General features: G+C 41.3%; 1 protein-coding gene across 11 annotated transcripts in view; it reads left to right on the forward strand.

Moving 5' to 3' along the window:
* Positions 1-18,714, forward strand: part of DCAF1 (DDB1 and CUL4 associated factor 1) — a 107,767-nt gene that overhangs the window by 42,180 nt on the left and 46,873 nt on the right. For all 11 annotated transcript variants that reach the window (XR_010125726.1, XR_010125727.1, XM_054483622.1 and 8 more), the window contains one exon: positions 17,057-17,194. Coding sequence is in view for 9 of the 11 variants with exons in the window: in XM_054483622.1 (XP_054339597.1) it covers positions 17,057-17,194 (138 nt within the window). In the remaining 2 variants the exon portion in view is untranslated. The remainder of the gene's footprint in view (positions 1-17,056; positions 17,195-18,714) is intronic.

The following is an 18,714-nucleotide window of genomic DNA, read 5'->3' on the forward strand; positions in this document are numbered from 1 at the left end:
AGGTCTAACATGTAAGTCTTTAATCCATCTTGAATTAATTTTTGTATAAGGTGTAAGGAAGGGATCCAGTTTCAGCTTTCTACATATGGCTAGCCAGTTTTCCCAGCACCATTTATTAAATAGGGAATCCTTTCCCCTTTGCTTGTTTTTGTCAGGTTTGTCAAAGATCAGATAGTTGTAGATATGCGGCATTATTTCTGAGGGCTCTGTTCTGTTCCATTGGTCTATATCTCTGTTTTGGTACCAGTACCATGCTGTTTTGGTTACTGTAGCCTTGTAGTATAGTTTGAAGTCAGGTAGCATGATGCCTCCAGCTTTGTTCTTTTGGCTTAGGATTGACTTGGTGATGCGGGCTCTTTTTTGGTTCCATATGAACTTTAAAGTAGTTTTTTCCAATTCTGTGAAGAAAGTCATTGGTAGCTTGATGGGGATGGCATTGAATCTGTGAATTACCTTGGGCAGTATGGCCATTTTCACAATACTGATTCTTCCTACCCATGAGCATGGAATGCTCTTCCATTTGTTTGTATCCTCTTTTATTTCCTTGAGCAGTGGTTTGTAGTTCTCCTTGAAGAGGTCCTTCACATCCCTTGTAAGTTGGATTCCTAGGTATTTTATTCTCTTTGAAGCAATTGTGAATGGGAGTTCACTCATGATTTGGCTCTCTGTCTGTTATTGGTGTATAAGGATGCTTGTGATTTTTGTACATTGATTTTGTATCCTGAGACTTTGCTGAAGTTGCTTATCAGCTTGAGGAGATTTTGGGCTGAGACAGTGGGGTTTTCTAGATATACAATCATGTCATCTGCAAACAGGGACAATTTGACTTCCTCTTTTCCTAATTGAATACCCTTTATTTCCTTCTCCTGCCTGATTGCCCTGGCAAGAACTTACAACACTATGTTGAATAGGAGTGGTAAGAGAGAGCATCCCTGTCTTGTGCCCGTTTTCAAAGGGAATGCTTCCAGTTTTTGCCCATTCAGTATGATATTGGCTGTGGGTTTGTCATAGATAGCTCTTATTATTTTGAGATACGTCCCATCAATACCTAATTTATTGAGAGTTTTTAGCATGAAGGGTTGTTGAATTTTGTCAAAGGCCTTTTCTGCATCTATTGAGATAATCATGTGGTTTTTGTCTTTGGTTCTGTTTATATGCTGGATTACATTTATTGATTTGCGTATGTTGAACCAGCCTTGCATCCCAGGGATGAAACCCACTTGATCATGGTGGATAAGCTTTTTGATGTGCTGCTGGATTCGGTTTGCCAGTATTTTATTGAGGATTTTTGCATCAATGTTCATCAAGGATATTGGTCTAAAATCCTCTTTTTTGGTTGTGTCTTTGCCAGGCTTTGGTATCAGGATGATGCTGGCCTCATAAAATGAGTTAGGGAGGATTCCCTCTTTTTCTATTGATTGGAATAGTTTCAGAAGGAATGGTACCAGCTCCTCTTTGTACCTCTGGTCGAATTCGGCTGTGAATCCATCTGGTCCTGGACTTTTTTTGGTTGGTAAGCTATTGATTATTGCCTCAATTTCAGAGCCTGTTATTGGTCTATTCAGAGATTCAACTTCTTCCTGGTTTAGTCTTGGGAGGATGTATGTGTCCAGGAATTTATCCATTTCTTCTAGATTTTCTAGTTTATTTGTGTAGAGGTGTTTATAGTATTCTCTGATGGTAGTTTGTATTTCTGTGGGATTGGTGGTGATATCCCCTTCATCATTTTTTATTGCGTCTATTTGATTCTTCTCTCTTTTCTTCTTTATTAGTCTTGCTAGCGGTCTATCAATTTTTTTGATCTTTTCAAAAAACCAGCTCCTGGATTCATTAATTTTTTGAAGGGTTTTTTGTGTCTCTATTTCCTTCAGTTCTGCTCTGATTTTAGTTATTTCTTGCCTTCTGCTAGCTTTTGAATGTGTTTGCTCTTGCTTTTCTAGCTCTTTTAATTGTGATGTTAGGGTGTCAATTTTAGATCTTTCCTGTTTTCTCTTGTGGCATTTAGTGCTATAAATTTCTCTCTACACACTGCTTTGAATGTGTCCCAGAGATTCTGGTATGTTGTGTCTTTGTTCTCGTTGGTTTCAAAGAACATCTTTATTTCTGCCTTCATTTCGTTATATACCCAGTAGTCATTCAGGAGCAGGTTGTTCAGTTTCCATGTAGTTGAGCAGTTTTGAGTGAGTTTCTTAATCCTGAGTTCTAGTTTGATTGCACTGTGGTCTGAGAGACAGTTTGTTACAATTTCTGTTCTTTTACATTTGCTGAGGAGTGCTTCACTTCCAACTATGTGGTCAGTTTTGGAGTAGGTGTGGTGTAGTGCTGAAAAGAATGTATATTCTGTTGATTTGGGGTGGAGAGTTCTGTAGATGTCTGTTAGGTCCGCTTGATGCAGAGCTGAGTTCAATTCCTGGGTATCCTTGTTAATTTTCTGTCTCGTTGATCTGTCTAATGTTGACAGTGGGGTGTTAAAGTCTCCCATTATTATTGTGTGGGAGTCTAAGTCTCTCTGTAGGTCACTAAGGACTTGCTTTAGGAATCTGAGTGCTCCTGTAATGGGTGCATATATATTTAGGATAGTTAGCTCTTCTCATTGAATTGATCCCTTTACCATTATGTAATGGCCTTCTTTGTCTCTTTTGATCTTTTTTTGTTTAAAGTCTGTTTTATCAGAGACTAGGATTGCAACCCCTGCCTTTTTTTGTTTTCCATTTGCTTGGTACATCTTCCTCCATCCCTTTATTTTGAGCCCATGTGTGTCTCTGCACGTGAGATGGGTTTCCTGAATACAGCACACTGATGGGTCTTGACTCTTTATCCAGTTTGCCATTCTGTGTCTTTAATTGGAGCATTTAGGCCATTTACATTTAAAGTGAATATTGTTATGTGTGAATTGATCCTGTCATTATGATGTTTGCTGGTTATTTTGCTCAATAGTTGATGCAGTTTCTTCCTAGCCTTGATGGTCTTTACAATTTGGCATGTTTTTGCAGTGGCTGGTACCAGTTGTTCCTTTCCATTTTTAGTGCTTCCTTCAGGAGCTCTGTTAGGGCAGGCCTGGTGGTGACAAAATCTCTCAGCATTTGCTTGTCTGTAAAGTATTTTATTTCTACTTCACTTATGAAGCTTAGTTTGGCTGGATGTGAGATTCTGGGTTGAAAATTCTTTTCTTTAAGAATGTTGAATATTGGTCCCCACTCTCTTCTGGCTTGTAGAGTTTCTCCCGAGAGATCAGCTGTTAGTCTGATGGGCTTCCCTTTGTGGGTAACCCAACCTTTCTCTCTGGCTGCCCTTAACATTTTTTCCTTCATTTCAGGTTTGGTGAATCTGACAATTATGTGTTTTGGAGTTGCTCTTCTTGAGGAGTATCTTTGTGGTGTTCTCTGTATTTCCTGAATTTGAATGTTGGCCTGCCTTGCTAGATTGGGGAAGTTCTCCTTGATAATATCCTGCAGAGTGTTTTCCAACTTGGTTCCATTCTCCCTGTCACTTTCAGGTACACCAATCAGACGTAGATTTGGTGTTTTCACATAGTCCCATATTTCTTGGAGGCTTTGTTCTTTTCTTTTTATTCTTTTTTCTCTAAACTTCTCTTCTCGCTTCATTTCATTCATTTCGTCTTCCATCACTGATACCCTTTCTTCCAGTTGATCGCATCGGGTACTGAGGCTTCTGCATTCGTCACGTAGCTCTTGTGCCTTGGTTTTCAGCTCATTCAGGTCCTTTAAGGACTTCTCTGCATTGGGTATTCTAGTTATCCATTCGTCTAATTTTTTTTTCAAAGCTTTTAACTTCTTTGTTGTTGGTTCAGATTTCCTCCTGTAGCTCGGAGTAGTTTGATCGTCTGAAGCCTTCTTCTCTCAACTCGTCAAAGTCATTCTCCGTCCAGCTTTGTTCCGTTGCTGGTGAGGAGCTGCGTTCCTTTGGAGGAGGAGAGGCGCTCTGATTTTTAGAGTTTCCAGTTTTTCTGCTCTGTTTTTTTCCCATCTTTGTGGTTTTATCTACCTTTGGTCTTTGATGATGGTGACGTACAGATGGGTTTTTGGTGTGGATGTCCTTTCTGTTTGTTAGTTTTCCTTCTAACAGACAGGTCCCTCAGCTGCAGGTCTTTTGGAGTTTGCTAGAGGTCCACTTCAGACCCTGTTTGCCTGGGCATCAGCAGCAGTGGCTGCAGAACAGCGGATATTGGTGAACCGCAGATGCTGCTGCCTGATCGTTCCTCTGGAAGTTTTGTCTCAGAGGAGTACCTGGCCGTGTGAGGTGTCAGTCCGCCCCTACTGGGGGGTGTCTCCCAGTTAGGCTACTCGGGGGTCAGGGACCCACTTGAGGAGGCAGTCTGCCCGTTCTCAGATCACAAGCTGCGTGCTGGGAGAACCACTACTCTCTTCAAAGCTGTCAGAGAGGGACATTTAAGTCTGCAGAGGTTACTGCTGTCTTTTTGTTTGTCTGTGCCCTGCCCCCAGAGGTGGAGCCTACAGAGAGGTAGGCAGGCCTCTTTGAGCTGTGGTGGGCTCCACTCAGTTGGAGCTTCCCGGCCGCTTTGTTTACCTAATCAAACAACTAACTCCGCAATGGTGGGCGCCCCTCCCCCAGCGTTGCTGCCGCCTTGCAGTTTGATCTTGGACTGCTGTGCTAGCAATGAGCGAGACTCCTTGGGCGTAGGACCCTCCGAGCCAGGTGCGGGATACAATCTCCTGGTGTGCCGTTTTTTAAGCCAGTTGGAAAAGCGCAGTATTAGGGTGGTAGTGACCCGATTTTCCAGGTGCCGTCTGTCACCCCTTTCTTTGACTAGGAAAGGGAATTCCTTGACCCCTTGTGCTTCCCGGGTGAGGCGATGCCTCGCCCTGCTTCTGCTCGTGCACGGTGTGCTGCACCCACTGTCCTGCACCTATTGTCTGGCACTCCCCAGTGAGATGAACCCGGTACCTCAGTTGGAAATGCAGAAATCACCCGTCTTCTGCGTGGCTGGCGCTGGGAGCTGTAGACTGGAGCTGTTCCTATTCGGCCATCTTGGTTCCTCCCCTGGATCTTTTTTTTTCTTTTTTTGAAACAGAGTCTTGCTCTTGTCGCCCAGGCTGGAGTGCAGTGGTGTGATCTTGGCTCACTGCAACTTCCGCCTCCCAGGTTCAAGTGATTCTTTTGCCTTACCCTCCCGAGTAGCTGGGACTACAGGCTCGTGCCACCATGCCTGGCAAATTTTTGTATTTTTAGTAGAGATGGGGTTTCACCATATTGGTTAGTCTCGTCTTGAACTCCTGACCTTGTGATCCGCCTGCCTCAGCCTCCCAAAGTGCTGGGATTACAGGTGTGAGCCACCGCGCCCAGCCTTTTTTTTGAGATGGGGTCTCACTCTGTTGCCCAGGCTGGAGTGAAGTGGTGAGATCACCATGGCTCACTGCAGCCTTGACCTCCTGGGCTTAAGCTGTTCTCCCACCTCAGCCTCCTGAGTAGCTGGAAGTAGAGGCATGTGTCACCATGCCTGGGTAATTTTTAAATTTTTTTGTAGAGACAAGGTCTCACTACGTTGCCAGGCTAGTCTCGAACTTCTGACCTAAAACCATCTTCCTGCCTTGGCCTCCCAAAGTGCTGGGATTACAGACGTGAGACACCATGCCTGGCCCATGTGTTTCTGGAATGGATTTATGATGTCAGTCACTCTTACTCTTGATGAGTGATCTTCCCAGTGATGAAGAGCTTTGTATTTGAGGAAGCCTTTCTTTCCTATTCTTTGTGGTATTTAGTATTCGTGTAGCTAATATTAGAAGATCTCTTTTGTGCTGTGTTTTGTCGTAGGGGCTTGGAATATTTTGTTAGCAACATGAGAGCTTTACATTCATGTAGGTGTTTGGGGGTGGGCAAACAAAAGTAAACTGATAATTTCAAATAAGAGTAAGTGTTAGGAAGACAAGCAAATGTTAAATTGATAGTGACTATGCATGTATACTTCAACTGTCAAAAATTAGGGGCTGGGTAGGCCGGGCGTGGTGGCTCACGCCTGTAACCCCAGCACTTTGGGAGGCCAAGTAGGCAGATCACGAGGTCAGGAGATCAAGACCATCCTGGCTAACACGGTGAAACCCTGTCTCTACTAAAAATAGAAAAAAATTAGCCAGGCGTGGTGGTGGGTGCCTGTAGTCCCAGCTGTTCGGGAGGCTGAGGCAGGAGAATGGCGTGAACCTGGGAGGCAGAGCTTGCAGTGAGCCGAGATTGTGCCACTGCACTCCAGGCTGGGTGACAGAGCGAGACTCCGTCTCAAAACAAAACAAAACAAAACAAAAATTAGGGGCTGGGCGTCGTGGCTCATGCCTGTAATCCCAGCACTTTGGGAGGCCGAGGCGGGTAGATCACTTGAGGCCGGTAGTTTGAGATCAGTCTGGCCAACATGGCAAAACCCCATCTCTACAAAAAAATACAAAAATTAGCTGGGTGTGGTGGTGTGTGACTGTAGTCCCAGCTCCTTGGGAGGCTGAGGCATGAGAATCACTTGAACCCAGGAGGTGGAAGTTGCAGTGAGATAAAATCATGCCACTACACTCCACCCTGGGTGACACAGTGAGACTCCATCTCAAAAAATAAATAGATAAATAAATAAAAGAGAAAAATTAGGGCGAGGTGAGGTGGCTCATATCTGTAATCCCAGGACTTTGTGAGGCTAAGGCAGGAGGAGTGCTTGAGCCCAGGAGTTCAAGACTGGCGATGTAGCCTGGGCAATATAGCAGATCCTGTCTCTACAAAAATAAATCATTAGCTGGGCACGGTAGCTCATGCCTGTAGTCCCAGATGTTTGGAATGCTGAGGCGGGAGGATCGCTTCAACTCAGGAAGTAGAGGCAATGGTGAGCCCTGATCGTGCTGCTGCACTCCAGCCCTGATAAGAGAGTGAGACAGAAAAAAAAAATTAGTTGCTCAAGTTTTAGAAGTAATGTAAATATTTTGTATCTTAGCTTTAAGAATTTGCTGTGTGAACTGGATATGCCCCATAGCTTGCTTTGTTTTTTTTTTTTTGAGATGGAGTCTCGTTCTGTCGTGTAGGCTGGAGTGCAGTGGTGCGATCTGGGGCCACTGCAACCTCTGCCTCCCGGGTTCAAGCAATTCTCCTGCTTCAGTCTCCTGAGTAGCTGGGATTACAGGTGCGCGCCACCATGCCTGGCTAATTTTTATATTTTTAGTAGAGATGGGGTTTCTCCATGTTGGTCAGGCTGGTCTCAAACTCCTGACCTCAGGTGATCCGCCTGCCTTGGCCTCCCAAAGTGCTGGGATTACAGGCGTGAGCCACTGTGCCCAGCCACTTGCCTTATTTTTAAAGCTATTAAAATTTTAATCTTCTGAAACACTCTGGAAATCTTTTTTTTTCTTTCTTTTGAGACAGGTTAAAAGAAAAGCTCACTGCAGCCTCAACCTCCTTGTCTCAAACCATTCTCCTGCCTCAGCCTCCCAAGTAGCTAGGACCATAGGCAAGTGCCACCATGCCCGGCTAATTTTTAAAAATTTTTTTTGTAGAGATGAAGTCTCCCTATGTTGCCCAGGCTGGTCTCACACTCTTGGGCTCAAGCAGTCCTCCCGCCTCAGCCTCCCAAAGTGCTGGGATTATAGGAATGAGCTACTGCACCCAGCCTGGAAGTCTTATTATAGTTAAGTGTATGACCCAAATGAAAGATCTTGATTCTTATTTAGCTTTTAAGAAAATTCATATTAACTTTTATTGCAGAATAATTGTGCCACATAAAGTATTTTAGAGAATAACGTTGTGATTAATGTTATAATTTGCAGTATCGCTTATAGACTAAAATCTCCAGTTAGCAACCCCTGTGTGAGACTAGAAGAATCTATGTCTTTGTAAAAAAATTTTAATATGGATTATTTTGAAAATCAGGATGATAAAAGCATTTATGGCAATATATTTGTATATACAAGGTTTATCTGAGATTACAGATTTTTTTTTTTTTTTTGAGACAGAGCCTCACTCTGTTGCCCAGGCTGGAGTGCAATAGTGTGATCTCGGCTCACTGCAACCTCCACCTCTTGGGTTCAAGTGATTCTCCTGCCTCAACCTCCTGAGTAGCTGGGATTACAGGGGGCCCGCCACCACACCCGGCTAATTTTTTAAATATTTTTATTAGAGATGGGGTTTCACCATGTTGGCCAGGCTCGTCTTGAACTTCTGACCTCAGATGACTCGCCCGCCTCAGCCTCCCAAAGTGCTGGGATTACAGGCATGAGCCACTGCACCCAGCCGATTACAGATGATTTAACTGGGCTTTTTGAAAATTTCCATGTTGTCCTTGTAGGAAAATCATCTCTGGTTCTTTATAGTTTCATCATTGTAGATCTAGAAAGAAATGAATGCCCTTTGGCGGTTAGAAACAGTATTTAAGGGAAATTATGAATAATAAAGCTTTCTGCAAGAACAGTTTTATTGTTTCCTAATTAATGGTTTATTGGGAGAAGTGACTTATTCCATTGTGCATTAGATTGGAAATTGTCTTGAATCCAGTGTTTAGAGAACAGATTGCAGCCTCTTTCATATTGTGTTACTTGATTACATGATGATCTGTACTCTTCAGAAGTATCCTATGCAGCTTTTTTTAATGAATCAATATTTCTTAAAATATTTTAATTATAGCAATTAATGAATCAGAAATCATTATTGCTCAACAAATTGGCTATTGGTGTTCCTCAAAAGTTATAATTAAGACTTATTCAGCCTGGATAACCTAAGGAGACCTCATTTACAAAGAGATGGAGTCTCTTTGTGGGTGTAGTGGTGCACACTGTGGTCTCAGCTGCTTGGGAGGCTGAGGTGGGAAGATTGCTTGGGCCCAGGAGGTGGACGCTGCAGTGAACTGTGATTGTGCCACTGCTTTTCAGCCTGGGAGACAGAGCGAGACCCTGTCTCAAAAAAGAAAAGAAAAAGACTTATTGCTCTAGGACAGTGTTTTTCAAATTTTGTGAAACATAGTAACATACTTTTTTTTAAACCTTGAAACCCAGTCCATACATTATATGTATGAAAAAGAAGTTTTAAAAACACTGTTTACTCTTTGTGCAATTCATTCTGATACTTTTTTACTTTATTTCTTTTTTAAAATGCTGGTTCAGTGTACTAAGTTGATTTTATTCAGCCACTGTTTTTAAAAGGTTGTTGACTTTTACTTTCAGAGATATTGAAAAAAAGCTTTACAATCTTTTTTTTTTTTTTGAGACAGAGTTTTGCTCTTGTTGCCCAGGCTGGAGTGCAATGGCACGATCTCAGCTCACTGCAACCTCTGCCTCCCAGGTTCAAGCGATTCTCCTGCCTCAGCCTCCCGAGTAGCTGAGATTACATGTACCTGCCACCATGCCCAGCTAATTTTTTGTATTTTTGGTAGAGATGGGGTTTCACCATGTTAGCCAGGCTGGTCTCAAACTCTTGACCTCAGGTAATCCACCTGTCTCGGCCTCCCATGGTGCTGGGATTACACCTGACCTAAAATCTATTTTTATTTTTTAAATATATATGAAAAAATAGAGACAGAGTCTCATTAATGTTGCCTAGGCTGGTCTTGAACTCCTGAGCTCAAATGATCCTCCCCGGCTTGGTTTCCCAAGGTGCTGGCATTACAGGCATGAGCCACTCTGTCTGGCCTAAAATTTATTTTTATTTAAAATTATTTGGCTGCAGGCTGGGCAACATGGTGAGACCCCATCTGTAAATATATATATATGCTGAGTGTGGTGGCACATGGCTGTAGTCCTGGCTAGTTGGGAGGTTGAGGCAGGAGGATTGCTTCAGCGCAGGAGTTCGAGGTTGCAGTGAGTTATGATTATGTCACTGCATTCCAGCTTGGGTGACAGAGTGAGACCTTGTCACTAAAAAAAAAAAAAAAAAAAGAATTTCCTTTTTATATTGTTCATTGCTAGTGTATAGAAATGCAACTGATTTTTGTATGTTGATTTTGTATCCTATAACTTTACTGAATGTGTTATTTAACTGACAGGTTTTTTTGTGTATGGAGTCTTTAGGGTTTTATACATATAAGATCATGTCATTTGCCAACAGAGGTAATCTTACTTCTTACTCTCTAATCTGGATTCCTTTAATTTCCTTTTTTATGTCTAATTACTCTCACTAGAACTTCCAGTACTATGTTTAATAGAAGTGGCAAAAGTGGACACCTTGTCCAGGTGTGGTGACTCACGCCCGTAACCTCAGTACTTTGGGAGGCCAAGGTAGGAAGATCGCTTGTGCTCAGGAGTTCAAGACCATCCTGGAAAACATAGTGAGACCTTGTCTCTTAAAAAATAAGTGGACATCTTTTTCTTGATCTTAAGGGAAAGCCTTTCCGTCTTTCACTGTTGAGTATGATATTAGCTATGAGTTTTCATAAATGGCCTTTTTTATGCTGATGTTTCCTTCTAGAATCTAGTTTATTGTTTTTTCATTATAAGGTATTGACTTGTCAACATTTTTTTGGTATCAGTTGCAGTGGTTATGTGGTATGTTGAACTGTCTTTGAATTCCTGAGATATAGTTTATTTAGTCATGATGTATAATCCTCTTATGCTGCTGAATTCATTTTCCTAGTATTTTGTTGAGGATTTTTATAACTATAGTCATGAGTGATATATTGGTCTGTAGTTTTCTTTTCTCATAGTGTCTTTAGCTTTAGTAATGCTGGCATCATAAAATGAGTTAGGAAGTGTTACCTCTCAGTCAATCTTTGGGAAGAGTTATGAGAAGGATTGGTGTTAATTCTTCTTTATTTTATTTAATTATTTAAGAGATGGGTCTGGTTTTGTTGCTTAAGTTTGTCTCGGCCTCCTAGCCTTAAGCGATCCTCCTACCTCAGCCTCTCAAATTGTTGGGATTACAGGCGTAAGCCGCCGTACCTGGCTTTAATTCTTCTTTAAATGTTTCGTAGAATTTACTAGTGAAGTCATCGTGTCCTGGGTTTTTCTGTTTTGGGAAGTTTTTGATTATTGATTCAATTTCCTTACTACTTATAGGTCTATTTAGTTTTTCTGTTTCTTTATGAGTCAGTTTTGGTAGATTTGTCCATTTTATCTTGGTTATCCAATTTGTTGTTATACAATTGTATATGGTATTCTCTTATAACTCTTTTTATTTCTATAAAGTTGGTAGTAATGAGGCCTGTTTCATTTCTGATGCTAGTAAATTTGAGTCTTCTCTTTTATTCTTGATCTGTCTTGTCAAAAGTTTGTCAGTTTTGTTGATGTTGGTGAAGAACTAATTTTTAGTTTCATTGACTTTCTGTATTTTTCTATTCTCTGTTTCATTTTTCTCACTATAATCTTTATTATTTCTTTTGCTAGCTTTGAGTATTGTTTTTTTCTAGTGGCATGTGGCATAAGGCATAGTTAGGCCTAGTTCCTAATTTGATTTGAGATCTTTCTTCTTTTTTAATTGCATGTGTTTGCAGCTATAAATATCATTCTGGCTGGGCGCAGTGGCTCACGCCTATAATCCCAGTGCTTTGGGAGGCCGAGATGAGTGGATCACCTGAGGTCAGGAGTTCGAGAGCAGCCTGGGCAACATGGTGAAACCCCATCTCTACTAAAAATACAAAATTAGCCAGGCATGATGGCGTGTGCCTGTAGTCCCAGCTACTTGGGAGGTTGAGGCAGGAGAATCACTTGAACTCAGGAGGCAGAGGTGGCAGTGAGCCAAGATTGTGCCATTGCACTCAAGCCTGGGCAACAAGACCAAAACTGCATCTCAAAAAAAAGAGAAATAAATAAATAAATTTCATTTTAACCACCGCCTTTGCTGCATTCCATAGGTTTTGGTGTGGTTGTGTTTTTGTTTGTCCAAAGTGACTTTCTAATTTCCCTTGTGATTTCTTTGACTCATTAGTTATTCAAGAGTGATGTTTAATTTTCATGTATTTGTGAATATTGTAGTTTTCTGATATTGTTGATTTCTAGTTTTATTCCTTTGTGACTAGAAAAGATTGAGATTTCAATCTTTTTAAATTTATTAAGACTTGTGGCCTAACGTATGGTTTACTCTGGAAAAAAAAAAACGTAAAAGAACATGGAAAAAGTTCTGTGTGTTCTCAAGAAGACTATGTAATCTACTGTTGCTAGGTGGAGTTTTCTGTGTATATCTTTTAGGTTCAATGGCTTACAGTGTTGTTCAAGTTCTCTGTTTCCTTATTGATCGTCTGTCTGGTTGTCTTAATCGTAATTGAAAGTGAGGGGTACAGAGTTTTTGTTTGCATAATGAAGAAGTTCTGAAAATAGATACTGTACCGGTAATACTTACTTAAGTACTTATGTGAATGTACTTAGTCCTACCGAATTATACTCTTTAAAATGGTTAAACTATTCGATGTAAAATAAGGAATCAGAACTCTAACAAAAGTCCCAAGACTCTATGAAAAAACAAAAATTATAGTTATAGAATTTAAAAACTTGGTGAATGAGCTGGGTATAGGGATGCATGCTTATAGTCTCATTTGCTCAGGAGGCTGAGGCAGGAGGATCCCTTGAGGCCAGGAGTTCAAGATCAGCCTGGGCAACAAAGTGAGACCCCTGTCTCTATGAGTTAGAGTGAAGTTTAAACAGAGCTGAAGATACAATTAATGAACTGGAAGATCTGACAGGGTAACTAATAATGAAGCTCCTAGAAATAAGAGATGAAAAGTACAAAAGAAGTTGAAACATGGACTAGAATTAGAAAGTTCAAAATATCTAAAGGGAGTTTCAGGTAGAGGGGGTAGAGAGATGAGAAAGGACAAAGGCACATTCAGAGAGATGACAGCATTCAGAGAGATGACGGTAGAATTTTAAGAATTAACAAAAGACATCACCATTCAGATTCAGGAAGTACAGTGAAGATTACCGAAGAGAAGATCTTAAAAGCAACTAGAGTAAAAAAAAATTCCTGCAAATAATCAGACAAAGCAAACTTTGCCACAGCAGCAGTAGAGGTCAGAAGATAGTAGAAAATATCCTCAGTGTCTGTCTGTAAACATAGAACTATTTTTTTTTTAAAATTGAGTCAGAGTCTTGCTCTGTCGCCCAGGTTGGAATGCAGTGGTGTGATGTCGGTTCACTGCAACTCTGCCTCCCGGGTTCAAGCGATTCTCCTGCCTCAGCCTCCTGAGTAGCTGGGATGATAGGCGTGTGCCACCATGCCTGGCTAATTTTTGTATTTTTAGTGGAGATGTGGTTTCGCCATGTTGACCAGGCTGGTCTCGAATTCCTTACCTCATGTGATCCACCTGCTTCGGCCTCCCAAAGTGCTGGGATTACAGGCATGAGCCACTGTGCCTGGCCTGTAAACCTGGAACTGTTAATCAAAAGAAACAGTTTAGGAAGACAAAAGGTGGAACAAAATTCTTCATAACATGTCAGTGGAAGAAAATAGATAGAATTAATATTTTAAGTTTCTTATACTGTTTGGAAAAAGGGCACAAAGAAATACGCTGAAAATACATGGTAAATATATTCTATATCAGTAGAAATTTTACAACAAAATTTCCAAAAATGTGGTGTTCTTCAGAATAGTTTTTTTTTTTTTTTGAGAGACAGTCTTGCTCTGTCACCTAGGTTGGAGTGCAGTGGCACAATCTCAGCTCACTGCAACCTCTGCTTTCCAGGTTCAAGCGATTCTCATGCCTCAGCCTCCCGAATAGTTGGAACTACAAGCACGCGTCTCTGTACCCAGCCAAGTTTTGTAATTTTAGTAGAGACGGGGTTTCACCATGTTGGCCAGGAGGCTGGTCTCGAACTCCTGACCTCAAGTGATCCACCCGCCTTGGCCGCCTAAAGTGCTAGGATTACAGGCATGAGCCACCATGCCCAGCCCATAGTAGGAATTTAAAAAAAATGGTCAAAACTTTTGGTAATGTATAGGAGAATGAGCTGATGACTTTTTGGAAGAATTTAAGAAAAAGAAAATATTAGGTTTTTAAAAATATTTAAAACATTTTATTATTATTATTATTATTATTATTATTATTATTATTTTTGAGACAAAGTTTTGTTCTTGTTGGCCAGGTTGGAGCGCAGTGGCACGATCTTGGCTCACTGCAACCTCCACCTTCCGGGCTCAGCGATTATCCTGCCTCAGCCTCCTGAGTAGCTGGGATTACAGGCGCCTGCCACCATGCTGGCTAATTTTTGTATTTTTAGTAGAGACGGGGGTTTCACCATGTTGACCAGGCTGGTCTTGAACTCTTGTCCTCAAGGTGATCCACCCTCCTTGGTCTCCCAAAGATCTGGGATTACAGGTGTGAGCCACCGTGCACGGCAGTATTTTTTTTATTTTTAAATTTATTTTTATTTTTATTCTTTTTAGGGATGGGGTCTCGCTTTGTCACTCAGGCTGGAGTGCAGTGGCGCAGTCCTAGCTCACTGCAGCCTTGAACTCCTGGGCTCAAGTGATCTTCCTGCCTCAGCCTCCCAAGTAGCTTGGACTATAGGCGTCTACCACCACGCCCAGCTAATTTTTAAATTTTGTTTTTGTGGAGATGGGGTCTTGCTACGTTGTCTAGGCTGGTTTCAAACTCCTGACTTCAAACACCTGACTTCAAGTAATCCTCCTGCATTGGTCTCCAAAGCATTAGGATTACAGGCATGAGCCACTGCTCCCAGCCTTAAGTACGCTTATAAGAAAATTAAGAACTTGGCTGGGTGCGGTGGCTCACACCTGTAATCCCAGCTCTTTGGGAGCTGAGTGGGAGGTGGGCGGATCTCCTGAGGTCAGAAGTTCAAGATCAGCTTGGCCAACATGGTGAAACCCCGTCTCTACTAAAAATATAAAAATCAGCTGGGTGTGGTTGGTGTGCACCTGTAATCCAGCTACTCGGGAGGCCAAGGCAGGAGAAACGCTTGAACCTGAGAGGTGGAGGTTGCACTGAGTTGAGATTGCGCCACTGCGCTCCAGCCTGGGTGACAGAGCAAGACTCTGTCTCAAAAAAAAAAAAAAAAAAAAAAAAAAAAAAGAACTTGTGTTTAGCAAAAGACACTGGCAAAAGCAAGAGTACTTCACAGAAGCAAAAGCCTTCTGGTCAACACATAAATGAAAAAATGCGGAACTTATTTAATAAACAAGGAAATTCAAATTAAATAAAATGCTATTTTTACACCCATCAGACTGATAGTGGTAGTGTTGGCAAAGATGTGGAAAAAGGAAGAGGACTTTTATTCACTATTGGTGGAAATGTGAATTGTTGCAATCACTTTGGAAAAATTTGGCCTCTTCTAGTAAAGTTCAGCGTGCACATACCCTGTGACCTAGCAGTTCTGTTCCTAGGTTTGTATGTTAGATACTTGGCTAGCACAAATGTAGTTTATATCACCATTATTGGTCAAGCCAATAAAATAGCAGAGTATGGCAGTGAAGTGCATCTGTAGGTACACTGTCTAGGTTCACATCCTAGCTCTGCCACTAGTTTTGTAACTTTTGGTTCACTAGCCTCACTGTGATTCATTTTCCTCATCTGCAAATATAGTACCTGCCCAATCATACAGGCTTGATATGAAGATGAGATAAATTAATATTTGTAGCCTGTCTTGAGTGCTATTTAAGTGTGCTACATGCAGCAATATAGATGAATCTAAAAAACATATGTTGAGTAAAAAATAAGTTGCAGCAAAATATATACACTATCACAATTTATGTAGTTCAAAAGCATATAGCAGTTAACAAAGTTTAACAAGAAAATTCTTAAAATTTAGGAGTGTTTAAACCTCCTTGCAGGAGATGGCATAAGGAGGGGCACATGGGAGGTTTCTATTTCTTTAAAATTTTTTCTTTTTAAATCTGTGATCTGGAAAAGGTAAAAAAAAATTTAATGTATTTTTTATTTTTATTTTATGTTTTTATCAATCTTGGCCTACAGAAGGTTTCTATTTTTTAAGCTGGGTAGTAGGACATAGGTGATTTTCAAGTTCTTTGGACCATGCATGTTTATATGTATTATATTTCATAATAAAATGTAATTAAAAATAAGTCTGGGGGCTGGGCGCAGTGGCTCATGCCTGTAATCCCAGCACTTTGGGAGGCCAAGGTGGGTGGATCACGAGGTCAGGAGATCGAGACCATCCTGGCTAATACGGTGAAACCCCGTCTCTACTAAAAATACAAAAAATTAGCCGGGCGTGGTGGCGGGCGCCTGTGGCCCCCCTACTCGGAGACTAAGGCAGGAGAATGGTGTGAACCCGAGAGGCGGAGCTTGCAGTGAGCCGAGATTGTGCCACTGCACTCCAGCCTGGGTGACAGAGCAAGACTCTGTCTCAATAAATAAATAAATAAATAAATAAATAAATAAATAATAAGTTTGGGAGGCCAGGCATGGTTGCTCATGCCTGTAATCCCAGCACTTTGGGAGGCCGAGGTGGGCCGATCACCTGAAGTCAGGAGTTTGAGACCAGCCTGGCCAACATAGCAAAACCCCGTCTCTACTAAAAAATACAAAAATTAGCTGGCTCTGGTGGCACATGCCTATAGTCCAAGGTACTCAGGGTGCCGAGGCAGGAGAATCGCTTGAACCTGGGAGACGGAGGTTGCAGTGAGCCAAGATTGCACCACTGCACTCCAGCCTGGGTGACAGGTGAGACTTTGTTTTTTTGTTTTTTTGTTTTCCTAAAAAAAGAAGGTTCTGGTGTGTGGGGCTAAATTAAACACTACTTTGATGGAGCACCTCTCAGAACGTTAATATATTACCTGTGCTTTGTGAGCTTCTATGAGAGATACTTTCAGTGATCCCCAGTTGATCATGGAGCCTTTTGGGAGTTAACATCTAGATTAGGAATATATTCTGGGGATTGTTAATTTTTAGTTTGAGTTTTATTTATTTTTTAATTATTTTTTTCTGACTGCAAAGACCTAAAAGAGATAGCTTGAGTTTTATTGGCTGAATAGGCTTCTATTGCACAGATAGTTTATATAACTAAGGAACCTATTGGATACTGTAGTAGTACTTTTTTTACTCTTACGAACATTGAAATATTAAAATTTTTTTCATGAGACTGAAATCTTTGCTTATATTGTTAATCATGAACTTGGGCTTTTTCCGAAATGTACTATTTAATTTCCTTTACTATAGGAGGGAATTGTCGAGAATCTTTTCAAATGGGCCCGAGAGGCTGATCAACCATTGAGAACATATTCTACTGGACTGTTAGGAGGTGCTATGGAAAATCAAGACATTGCTGCCAACTATAGAGATGAAAATTCACAGCTGGTAAGGACTGTGTTAGAATAAATTTTTATGTAAGATGGGAGAGTATTCACAAGTTCTTTCTTGTTATTTGAATCTGAATAAGTAGATCATATTGATTACCTTGTACTGGAGCATGGCTATAATTTCAATATTAGTTTCCATAAGAGTTTTTAAAAATTGAAAATAGCTATTTTTTTTGAGACGGAGTCTTGCTTTGTTGCCCGGGTTGGAGTGTAGTGACGCGATCTTGGCTCATTGCAACCTCCACCTCCCAGGTTCAAGCAATTCTCCTGCCTCAGCCTCCTGAGTAGCTGGGATTACAGGTGCCCGCTACCATGCCCAGCTAATTTTTTGTATTTTCAGTAGAGACAGGGTTTCACCATATTGGTCGGGCTGGTCTTGAACTCCTGACCTCATGATCCACCCGCCTAGGCCTCCCAAAGTGCTGGGATTACAAGCGTGAGCCACTGTGTCCAACAGAAAATAGCTACTTTTAATCTTGTCAAGGATGATGACATTGTATGCCAATAAAGAATAGTAACATTCCCTGTTTCCCTTTCTACCATTTGTGTTATGAAAATTTTCAAACATGTAGTAAAATTGAAAGCATTTTACAGTGAACAACTACATATATACATCACCTAAATTGATTGTGAACACTTATAATATCCATCCATCTGCCCTTTTTTTTTTTTTTCTCCCCCCCGTCAACTTCTATTTTAAGTTCTGGGGTACCTCTGCAGGATGTGCGCATTTATTACATAGGTAAACATGTGCCATGGTGATTTGCTGCACAGATCAGCCCATCACCTAAGTATTAGGCCCAGCATCCATTAGCTGTTCTTCCTGATTTCTCTTCCCACTCCCCTTTGACAGGCCCCAGTGTGTATTGTTCCCCTCAATGTGTCCCTGTGTTCTCATCGTTCATTTCCCACTTATAAGTGAAAGCATGCGGTGTTTAGTTTTCTTTTCCTGTATTAGTTTGCTGAGGATAACAGCTTCCAAGTGCCCTTCCTTTTATCTATCCACTATTCTGATTTAAAAAACACAATTCAAAGTAAAGTGCACACATAATCCCTCTCTCTTTTTTTTGAGACGGAGTTTCACTCTTGTTTCCCAGGCTGGAGTGCAATGGCGCGATCTTGGCTCACTGCAACCTCCGCCTGCCGGGTTCAAGCGATTCTGCTGCCTCAGCCTTCCGAGTAGCTGGGATTACAGGCGAGCACCTCCACGCCCTGGAAATTTTTTGTATTTTTAGTAGAGACGGGGTTTCACCATATTGGCCAGGCTGGTCTCAAACTCCTGATCTCAGGTGATTCGTCCATCTTGGCCTCCCAAATTATTGGGATTACAGGCGTGAGCTACCGCACCTGGCCATCCCTCTCTCTTTAAAATGAAACACAGTACCACTTTTATAGCGTTGGCCCAAAAAGTATGTACTTAAAAAAGAACTTGAAAAATGATAATGTAGTTATGTATAATATACATGGCAATATCTAATGGAATACAACCCACAGTAGATAAAAGTTTGAGAAATTTTC

Source organism: Pongo pygmaeus, chromosome 2, assembly GCF_028885625.2.
Source record: "Pongo pygmaeus isolate AG05252 chromosome 2, NHGRI_mPonPyg2-v2.0_pri, whole genome shotgun sequence".
Classification (NCBI taxonomy): domain Eukaryota; kingdom Metazoa; phylum Chordata; class Mammalia; order Primates; family Hominidae; genus Pongo; species Pongo pygmaeus.